Source organism: Cervus elaphus, chromosome 31 (assembly GCF_910594005.1).
Source record: "Cervus elaphus chromosome 31, mCerEla1.1, whole genome shotgun sequence".
NCBI lineage: Eukaryota > Metazoa > Chordata > Mammalia > Artiodactyla > Cervidae > Cervus > Cervus elaphus.
Genome location: NC_057845.1, coordinates 51,810,592 through 51,821,828, shown reverse-complemented (window position 1 = coordinate 51,821,828; position 11,237 = coordinate 51,810,592). Strand labels below are relative to the sequence as shown.

The 11,237-nt window shown below is 42.4% G+C and overlaps 1 protein-coding gene across 1 annotated transcript; it reads right to left on the bottom strand.

The window, feature by feature from the left end:
- Positions 1–3,409: 3,409 nt before the first annotated feature.
- LOC122687552 (pre-mRNA-splicing regulator WTAP-like) lies at positions 3,410–5,383 on the bottom strand. Its single transcript, XM_043893108.1, has one exon. The coding sequence runs from the start codon at positions 5,291–5,293 to the stop codon at positions 4,109–4,111; it is 1,185 nt and encodes a 394-aa protein (XP_043749043.1). The 5' UTR covers positions 5,294–5,383; the 3' UTR covers positions 3,410–4,108.
- Positions 5,384–11,237: the final 5,854 nt, after the last annotated feature.

Sequence of the window (11,237 nt, the reverse complement as noted above, 5' to 3'; positions counted from 1 at the left end):
CACGTGCATATCAGCTTTAACTTTCTACCTTCATTTCAAATTGATCCCACTTTTAAAACAACTGATTCATGGCAGGTCATGACTATCACCTGGAGATCATATTCCACCTGAGTATTTTCTGTTGCGCCGAAGTTGTACTACATGACTTTGTTTCCCTTGTTTTTTATCATATACTTCTAAAATTTCACCTCCTGGGGGAAAATTTTTTTCTTAAACTTTTATAGATGTAAAGGGAGGCACACACATTTCAGAGAGACCATGAAAAAGCTTAAGTTTCAATGTATCTCTCTCCCCCTCATTAGAACACCCTCCACAAAACAACATAGTAATGGAACCAAACTCCCTTAGGAAACAGAAATTTATGCTTCCATATCTTGACCCCCATTTAACTCTTCCCTGTAGTCTACTCCATCCTGAGAACATGATATATAAATCCATAAACGTTTTGGGAATAAAACTGTGTAGAGACTCTCAAACTCTCCTGAGGCTCGCCAGATGGCTTTGTCTTCATCCAATTTCCACCCCCCACCCCCTTCAACCTCTAAAGAAGATCCTTCCCTCACCAAACTCACTTTTTAGAGTTTTGTGATTCAGAAATACAAGAAATTGGAATAAAAGAATGAACTGTTCCCGTGGTTGGGGCAGGCACGTGAAGGAAGGGGGCAGTGGAGACCGCCCAGGATGAGCGTGGGAGAGCAGATGGGAGAGGAAGGGGGTTTGTGCAGAAACCTATAAATGCCTTGCAAGTCACCTTCCAGAAGTGAAAGACTTGCTGTTATTTTGAAATTAACTTTTGGCTAGACTGTGCTCATGACTCATTCTGAGGCTGAATCTTGTGGGTCATGATTTTTCTAATTAGTCTGAATAAAGGTTTATAAATTCGTGTGAGTAAGCCATGATTATAGAGCCACTTGGAGAGTTGTTAGATGTTATCATTGTCTACGAAGATAGACATGGATAAGAAAAACAGCATAGGTCCATGACTCCCAAATCTTAGGACATATAAGACATCACCTGAGGAAACTGCAGCTTCTTGGACTCCATCCCAAGTAGTTTTGATGCTGTAATTCACGTTAGTGTCTAGGAATCTGTATTTTGATGTCCACACTTGATTCTGACATAGAATTTATGACCCCCATTCTGGCTCAAGGCCAATGTCGGACTTCTTACAGTTCTATGTGCCGTGGGGGCTCCCGTAGTTCAACCACAGAAACACTAGTTTTCCTTTGGATTGCCCCAAAGAAAAGCTGGTTTGGACATTCTCTATTGCATGCCTCCTAGTCACATTTGGAGAAATATCTTGCCTTTTCTGTAGTTCCTTTCCCCCCCTCTTACCTATCCTGAATCTATAGATCAATTGAAGACAAGATTTGTTCTTTTTTACAGAAGAAACATTTTACTTAAAGCCCTCTCCAAGATGAACACAAACTATTAAATTACATTCACCAGAACTGTCTCACCAATGCAAATTTACACAAAATCTTAATAGGATGAAAATTGGAAAGGGAGATCTAACTGCAAATTGTGAGGATTAATTTGCCTGACTACACAACAGAATGCTCCAATGAAAACAGGAAATGTTTTGCTTGCAGGAGCCTTTGAAAGAGGCTGCACTTAGTTAAGTAAAAAGGTCTCCTCACCCATAACCATAGTCTTTGGCTGTAGATTAGCCAGGCTGCCCATTTTAAAACCACACAATGAAGATACTTTTGCTTGTCTCCTGGCAGAGGTTGCCTAGCGCTTTAGAAGCCTGGGTGAGAAAATGTGTTAGGACCACCCACCCACTGTGCCCTATCATAAAATACCAAATGTTCTAAAGGCAACATTGTTCAATCTACATTGTCATCCATCATGCCCAGGTGAGACCAAAAACTGTGATCACTGAAGCAAGACTCGTAAAATGAATCATCACAAAATATCATAAAATATAAAGTTTTATGGAAATATTGGAGTATCCGCCTTATAACAGACCAGCTCAGTCTTCGCAGGGAAGATGCTTCTGTGACCTTTTGGTAAATATACACAATAACTACCCAGGAAATGACTGTATTGATCCGTCAGCCCTGGAGACACAGGAACAAGGCCTAGAAGCAGATGCACCCGTGGTTAGACACTGTATCACCCACCTTCTGTCCGCCACACCTGCAAGTCCTGCTTCTGGAAAATAATGGTTGTGTCCCACCAAGTCTGGAGATGATACCTTGATGTCACCTTACATTTCAACTCTCTAATAATTTCCCTTGTCTCGGCCATAGCTCTGCTAGGGATTCACAAGTGAAGTGGAGGTGAGCAGTAGGAAAAGCAGGTGGAGGAAAGGTAAAACCACTGGATGTTTTGGGTACATTTGAGCTGACTTCCTTCAGGACACTTGCACCACACCCAGCTGTTAGCAGAAGTCTTCTCTCTTATAAGACATTCACTATTGATGGGATAAAGATGCCTGCCGTTAAAAAAAAAAAAAAAAAAGAAAGAAAATCTAATAACCTAAAGGTAGTGAAATGATTTTTAAATATTTTCTTTTTCTGACCATCCACAGTAAAAATTTAAAGTATAATACATTTTGAAGAAATGCTATAGTGATTAACACACTAGCTTACAATGTCTGACATGTTGTCTTTTTAAAAAAGGAAAACTTAAAAGCCACTAACCATGACTGTGTATATGTCAGTGCCACTTTCCCAATTTGCCCCAATTCTCCCTCCCTGACTGTGCTCCCGAGTCTGTTCTCCACATCTGTCTCCATTCCTTCCCTGCAAATAGGTTCATCAACACCATTTTTTTCCTAGTGGGAGGAAATAACATAGGGCGCCCAACCTGGCACTCTGACCACCTGGTGAGGTAGGATGGGAGGCGGAAGGGAGGCGATATATGTATACTTACGGTTGATTCAAGGCTATAGTTTTTCCAGTGGTCATGTATGGATGTGAGAGTTGGACTGTGAAGAAAGCTGAGCGCCGAAAAATTGATCCTTTTGAACTGTGATGTTGGAGAAGACTCTTGAGAGTCCCTTGGACTGCAAGGAGATCCAACCAGTCCATCCTAAAGGAGATCAGTCCTGGGTGTTCATTGGAAGGACTGATGCTGAAGCTGAAACTCCTCCAGTACTTTGACCACCTCATGCGAAGAGCTGACTCATTGGAAAAGACCCTGATGCTGGGAGGGATTGGGGGCAGGAGGAGAAGGGGACGACAGAGGATGAGATGGTTGGATGGCATCACTGACTCAATGGACATGGGTTTGGGTGGACTCCGGGAGTTGGTGATGGACAGGGAGGCCTGGCGTGCTGCGATTCATGGGGTCGCAAAGAGTCAGACGCAACTGAACTGATGGTTGATTCAAGTTGTACAGCAGAAAATAAAACAACATTGTAAAATCAATAATAAAAATGACTGAATTAACTTGAAGAAAATTTTTTTTTTTTTTTTTAAGGAGTTACAATAAAAATCTTTATTTAAGTTTGGTCAGTACAGGTAAGATATACTGGAGTCACAGAGCAATATGCATTAACAGGATACAACAATTCATAAAAACTGAGTAACTATGCACACAAATTAAACATTCAATCACCTAAAGAGAAAATGCACAGATGTATGGTGGGAAAAACTGTATCTAACACTGAAACTACTATAGGACTCCTTCAACAAGTCCAACTTTTAGTGATAAAACTACTGTACTGGGCAAACTTGGCAGTCATAAACCCACATCTACTCTGACAAGTCTGAATGGTGCATAAGCATAGTAACAGCATGAGTAAGAATGCCCTCACACAGCACAGGTTCTAGGGTAGACACAGATTCACACAGACATCACTGTGTTATACTTTAAGGAAAGAGTTCCATTTACAACTTCACATTAACTCATATAAAAATAACCTGACCCTACACAAAATGTCCTTTTAGCAACATTCAAAGTAATTAACTGTTACAATTTCCAAAGTGGCAGAGGTATTGAAGCAAAGAAGAAAGGGAAAAAAACAAAAAAACAAAAAAAAAAACCACCCACAAAAAAGGCAAATTGTGACAAAAGTATGCGTTAATTAACTGGACAGTATCCTCTTCCAAATTAAATGACACTGTATAAAAATTCGCTGGAAATTTTTTTTTTTTTTTTACAAAACTGAACTCTGTACATTTACACTTGAGTCCAAACCATTCTGAACGTGGCGGGAACCCGCAGTTCGGTTACCTTTCCCACTCACGGTTTTCTCCTCTTGCGGGTCATGATTGGAGTCTGTGTCATTTGAGTGGTGTGTGAGAGAGTTTTCACTGCCCGTGGGAGCGTCTACACTTTCATACCCCGCACTGAGTTGGTTTACGTAACTACTACCTCTGCCAGTTCTCTCCTCCGAGCTGCTGGAGGCCTTATTCCCATTCCCTGGCGAAGAAGGAAAGTCATCTTCGGCTGTGTCCCCCTCCCTGTGAAATCCAGACCCAGACGTCCTCTGCCGGGAGGAACTGCCATTACTTGGTCCGTTGGCCAACGACTGCAGTCTACCTGTGGCCTCTGCCTGTCCTACAGGCTCAGAAGACGTAGTCCTGCCGGTGCTCGGGCCTGGGGCTTGAGACTGCTGCTGTTGGTACTGGGCCAACTGCTGGCGCGTCTCCTTCAGCTGTTGCTGAAGAACTAGAATGGTACTCTGCATACCCTCTACTTCTTCGTCAAGTTGAATGATGAAGTCATTCAGTTCATCCTGACTGCTTTTAAGCTCCTCACTATATTTCTTCTGTAAAGCCAACTCTGCTTCAAGTTGCGCAATACGCCCCTGGGACAGCTGCCTTCCAAGCTCTTGATTCTCCTGGATAAGCATTCGACACTTCGCCATTAACTTTTTGCCTGTTTGGCTATCAGGCGTAAACTTCCAGGCACTCAGTTCATTTTGGGCTTGTTCCAGTTTGTCTTTAGCCTGTTCCAGTTCACTTTTCATTTTTAGGAATAACAAGTTGGTCGCTGGGTCCACCATTGTTGATCTCAGTTGGGCAACGCTAGGCTGCTGGACTTGCTTGAGGTACTGGATCTGAGTAGTACACTCTTGCATCTCTTGCTCCTTGGTTGCTAGTCGCATTACAAGAATGTTTTCCCTGCGTGCAGATTCTTGCTGCTGTTGCTTTAGTTTTTCTTCAGATTCCCTTAAGCCAGTTACATCATTAGAGTTGAGATCTGTGTACTTGCCCTCCAAAGCTTGCACATATGCTTCATACTGTTTCCACCTTAAAATTAATTCATCTCGTGCCATAACTTTGAAGTCTGTTTCACTCAGTCGAACCTTTTTGGGAAGAGGTTCTTCGTTGGTCATCTTGAATCCGTCGGGTAGTGTCTCCCGGACGCGGTCGCGGCTACCCGCTCGCCGGGCCCGCCGCGGGGAGGAGAGGCTAAGGGAAGGCGCCCGCCGGGGGGGTCTGCAGTCGCTCAGGCAGGAGCTGCGGCCGGCGGCACGCCCCGCGGCCGCTAGAGCCCTTGCAAGCTCGCCTGGGGTTGAAGAAAAATTTTTAACATGGGAATCTCAAAAAAGCCATTAACCAGCCAAACGAGCTTTGCTTTACACCCATAAACACTGGTGGATCCTCCCTTTTCTTAGATTTGGTAGAATTAAGTCTCAAGTCTTAAAGACTCAAACACATCACTTTATAGAACAGTAAGCCTAAAGTCCTTTATTTCCAAGGAAAAAGGATACTTGGTCACGTCCTGTTTTTGTAAACAGAATTTTCCAAAGAGAATATTCCAAAGAGAATCAGCAGATAGCATCTTTTCCTGGGCTGAAGATGCTGGGAGTACATGGGAAAGCAGAATGGTCAGACATCTCCCCTAGAGCTGGCCACCTTTCTTAAAATAGTCAAGCATTTGGCTGAGCAAGGTTGGAAGTATATGATTCTAGGAATGGCACAGGCTATTTTTCAACTGAGAATGTTTTACCAAATTAAAACAGGATGAGGGAAACTACCTAAACTTGCAACCCTTAATCTTTTCTAAGACTGAACACAACAAAATCTTTTTTAAAAAAGTTAATTTTGATTCATACTGAAAATGATGGGATTCAAAGGAATCATGCAGATTAGCAGTTCAAAAACCTCAACCAGTTTCTCTAAAACAGTAAGGAATTTAGCTACATACTGGATGTTTCCCTGTAACTGAAAATTGGTACCTGGTCTCCTCCCTGAGTGGAGGACAAAACCTGAATGTATTCAGAAGAAACCCCTGTAAGGTGTTCACTGTGAGAACTCGGCCTTCCATCATGGCAATGCAGACTCTTTTTGTCATAGAAAGTAAACATTTTCAGAACTTTCCTGGGGTCCAGGGGTGAAGACTCCACGCTTCCACTGTAGGAGGGGGTACAGGTTTGATCTCTGGTTAAGGAACTAAGATCCCACGTGCTGCACTTGGCCAAAGAAAAGAAAAAGTATACCTTTTCTCTGAAAAACGTACTCACTTATAATTACTTGTCTCTATACAGCTTACACCAGTTCTTTTTAATGAAGTGCCAGGGAAGAGTTTCATGCCAATATCTCGTGAGTTGTATTAAATTGTCCTGAAGGTCCTGCTCATGAATGATGACTTCACAAATAAAAAATAATTGGTCGTCTTAAATATTTATTTCCCTTTCCACCTTGCTTTCCATAGGATGGATTTATTGACTTAAGAGTTTATTGCAGCTGTAAATCCAGTAGTACAAGAAAAATGAAGCAAAAATTAAAGTGGTATTTTGAGCAAAATGATGTAGTTGGAAATGGTTCTGTTGACGACAGGGAGCATCTTTGTGGTAAGTGAAGTAGTAAGGCACCCTTTGCAGGACATCCCAGAGTTAACTCCACCCTCATCCCCGTGGAGTCAGTGACAGCTCCCTATGTGGCTGGCTATTCTTGGGACGTGTATTTGGAATGGCTGAAGCAATGTCAGTCTCTATCCTGTTGGTTACTGAATGTGCAACTGCATATCAGCATTTTCTTCTAGGCGCAGTCCACTCTGAAGTTTACAAATGTAGAAGGGTGTTGAGAATGAAAAATAAACATAGGTTGGCCACCTGATACAAACCAAACAGCCAACTTGTCACTGGGAAATGACACTGGGAAAGATGGAAGGCAATAGAAGGGGGCAGCAGAGGGATAAAACGGTTAGATGGCATCCCTGACCCAATGAACATGAATTTGAGCAAACTCTGGGAGGTAATGAAGGACAAAGGAGTCTGTGGTGTTGCCGTACATGTGGTTGCAGAGAGTCGGACACAATTTAGTGACTGCATGACAACAGCTTAAGTTATCTTTTTCTCTGCCTTGGTGCAGAAAGTCTCGTGGGGAGCAGCTGAAATAGAAGATGGTCTATATAGCAAGAGACATGGATGAAGAATAAAGGTCCTAATGAATCTTTCTGGGAACTTGACTAAAGTGTTTTCTAATAGATCACTCAGGGAGCTCAGATCCTTTCCATCTCTGAAGTTCAAGGACTCCCTTTATAAGTCTTAACCCCCCATTCTCCACTAATGGAGTAAGGATAGTGATTATAATGGTATGAGATGAAATGTATCCCAAGTAAAATTGACTAAGTGGGGCATTGTTCCTGAATGGAGATATGAAGCAAAATAAACATAATGAATAAACACTGAATTTGTAACTGTCAGAGCTAGGATCAGATGTCACAGAGATGATATGGTCCAAATTCTCTCATTTATTAGATGAAGCTGAGTCACATAATGCATGCTATAAGAGGAAAAATTGTGAGGAAAAATCAATGGGTAGAGCTATGACTCACTATTTCAACAAAGCTGTTACACTATTTAGTAAATATTAAGCCATGAAATTAAAAGACACTCCTTGGAAGGAAAGTTATGACCAACCTAGACAGCATATTAAAAAGCAGAGACATTACTTTGCCAACAAAGGTCCACCTAGTCAAGGCTATGGTTTTTCCAGTGGTCATGTATGGATGTGAGAGTTGGACTGTGAAGAAAGCTGAGCACAGAAGAATTGATGCTTTTGAACAATGGTGTTGGAGAAGACTCTTGAGAGTCCCTTGGACTGCAAGGAGATCCAACCAGTCCATCCTAAAGGAGATCAGTCCTGGGTGTTCATTGGAAGGACTGACGCTGAAGCTGAAACTCCAGTACTTTGGCCACCTGATGTGAAGAGTTGACTCATTGGAAAAGACCCTGATGCTGGGAGGGATTGGGGGCAGGAGGAGAAGGGGACGACAGAGGATGAGATGGCTGGATGGCATCACCGACTCGATGGACATGGGTTTGAGTAAACTCTGAGAGTTGGTGATGGACAGGGAGGCCTGGCGTGCTGTGGTTCATGGGGTCGCAAAGAGTCAGACATGACTGAGCGACTGACCTGACCTGAATACATGGGAAGAATTCAAGAGTATGATAATACTGAAATTGCTTCTACTTTAATCTCATCAAAAAGAGTATCAAGATATTTTGTAATTGAACTTTGTAACATAAAAATTTAGAAATTCTGCATACTTATTACATGTTGCAATACAACACTGGGAATCTAAAATGTTCTATAGAGTGCCCAACCCAGTATAAATTTTTAAATAACATCTTTTTATTATTGAAGTTGCTCAGTCATGTCTGACTCTTTGCAACTGCATGGACTGTAGCCTACCAGGCTCCTCTGTCCATGGAATTTTCCAGGCAAGAGTAATGGAGTGGGTTGCCATTTCCTTCTCCAGGGGATCTTCCCGACCCAGGGATCAAACCCGGGTCTTCTGCATTGCAGGCAGTTGCTTTCCCATCTGAGCCACCAGGGAAGCACTTAATGACATCTTAAATATACCTATTTTAAAAAACACTAAGTATATAATACGGCATACAAACACTAGGGGTGCCTCAAAGCAATTCTCTGATCATGAGGTTTGTATCCTGGGGTCTAAGGATCTATGGGCTTCAGGAATCCTTAGCCCCTCTTTGGATCATGTGCAAAATTTTGCACTTGATACTCTTTTTTCCCAGGGAGGTAGAGGGTCAGATTTGCAAAAGAACTAGGAAGAGCAAAAGAACAAAAGGATGAACTTTTGTTGTTGTTCTAAATCTTATGGAAAGTTTCCATAGATCTTCATTAGTTAAAATGTATCACTTAAGTTAGCCAAGGAAAGAAAAATAGCTAATTTGAGATTTTCCCTAAAATGTTTAGAAAGAACAAAATGAAAATAGGCAAACTGAAATAATTAGCACAGAGCAGAAATTAATAACTAGATGCTATTTGTCTCTGATTAATAAAGCATTAAAAACAGTAAGATATAATTCTGGTAAAGGCACTGTGGAGGGAGCATAAATTGATAGAACATTCCTGGAAATGTGGTCTGCATAACAGACTAAAATTTCTCTTCAGTTTTAGAGTCAGTTACTTTTCGTCAGGAAAAACAATGTTGCCAAAGATAAAAGTTCTGATTTACATCAGGGAATCATTTAAAATAGTACACATTTAAAAAAATCCTATAGGAGGAAAACTTTTAATGCAATGAAATATATAATTATAAAACTGTGGTCTACAAACATCCATTCTACATAATGACAAGTGAAGAAAAACACAAAGGTAAGGAGTAACACACACTGCATAATTTTTGTCAATACATAGCAGGATGTTAAAATGAAATTCAGCCCAGGTATCATCAAGATTTGAAGCAAGTACTAGTATAGGCAGAATTTACTAGTAGTTAAGGAAGTGTTACATCTTAATCACACTTCAAGGGTATAAAACGGTCAAGATATGAGGGCTTGGGAGAAGGATTATGGAGAGGATTTCTCATGTAAGAGCCCTCAAGTCAGCTGCGGGAGGTTTTAAGGAGCCCAGTTAGGTGTGGACGTGCCCTGGAGTTTAGGGAACACACTGTTCCAGCCATAGCTGAGCAATCTGAAGCAGCAGACCATGGCCACAGAGGATTAGGGTAAAGCTCAGGATATGTCTGCATTCCTGGAACCAGCTGGGACCAAGGATGCTTGGGTTTTTCCTTGGATCAGATGTGGGCCACTGAGAGGAAGCTGGAGAGAGCGTTCTTGGATCTTGTCCGGCTGAGTCATTGGAGAAGCGAGGACTCCTCAGGAGAAGAGAGCTGGAGAGTGGTTCTCAGCCAGGAGCGATTTTACTCTCCTCCTCAGGGGACGGCTGGGCTGGCAAGTCTGGAGACAACTGGTCCTCCACTGGAGGATGGGGGAGGGTGTGGTGCTGCTACTGTCTGTTGTCTAGAGACCAGGGAAGCTGCTCAACATTCTACCAGGCAGAGGACGACACAGGATGGGAAAGAATTGTCGAGTCCAAAATGTCAGTGGTGCAGACGTTTAAAACCCAGATTTGGGTTTCTAAACAAGGAGCCTCAAGGGCTAGGATCAAAATGCATGGTTTCTTGCCTAGGGAGTTGCAGGAGAGTCTCAGTGATGAACAAGGGGTGGGAGGCTTCAGAGAAAGGGGGGGCTTTAAACGGCTGCTATCCAGAGAGCTCTGCAACCGTGATCATGATGGTATCTGCCAAGTCAAGGCTCTCACGCTGTCCCTTTCTCTCCTGCCCCCTCCTGCTCACACTCGGAGAGGTCAGAGAAGGGCTTTGCACGGTGGGGGAAAACCACGCCTCTTTGCCGCCCCCCATGCTTCTCCTCGAAGAAAAGGGAAAGCACGAGACACCCGGCAACTCCCTCCAAATTATTATCCCCTTTGGCCTTAATCTTCCAGTCAACCCTTCATTCCCACTTACGTTGCCTGGAGTCGGGTGATGGACAAATTTTAAAAATCTCATAATCTCTTACTGTGGCTTACACATGCAGTCGAATATCACTTCAGGATGTGGAATTCTGGATGCCTCGCCGAAGTTTTGAAGCTTCTGGGGTCTCTGTCAAGACAACTGAGAAATCTTAAACTTTCATCTAATAGGAGACTGACTACATGTATCTTAACCATTGCACTAAGTATTATTTAACTGAGAGCTCGGCTTGCTAAGGCCAAGAGAGGTACTTTGCCACTGTTAACTGTGGTTAATCCTAGGATTTGAGATGAGTAATGTTTGGGAAGCAGCAAGAGAGAATCCTTTTTGACACACCTCTAACTGAAATGTTGCCAACAGTTCTTCTAAAGATTCTGTTCAATCAAGATAGTTACGTTCAAATTCCCCAATGACTAATCCATTCTCTCATTTTATTAATTTCTACATCCAATATGGGTCATTTAATTTGGTCACCTGGGGCAAGAGTGGGGGAGGGAGAGTGGTTAAATCATCCCTCTAGGAAATCTGGAAATGTCTTTTTCCTTATG

Excerpts from the sequence above, each read along its gene's own strand:
- LOC122687552 (XM_043893108.1), bottom strand. The coding sequence starts at position 5,293 with ATGACCAACGAAGAACCTCTTCCCAAAAAGGTTCGACTGAGTGAAACA.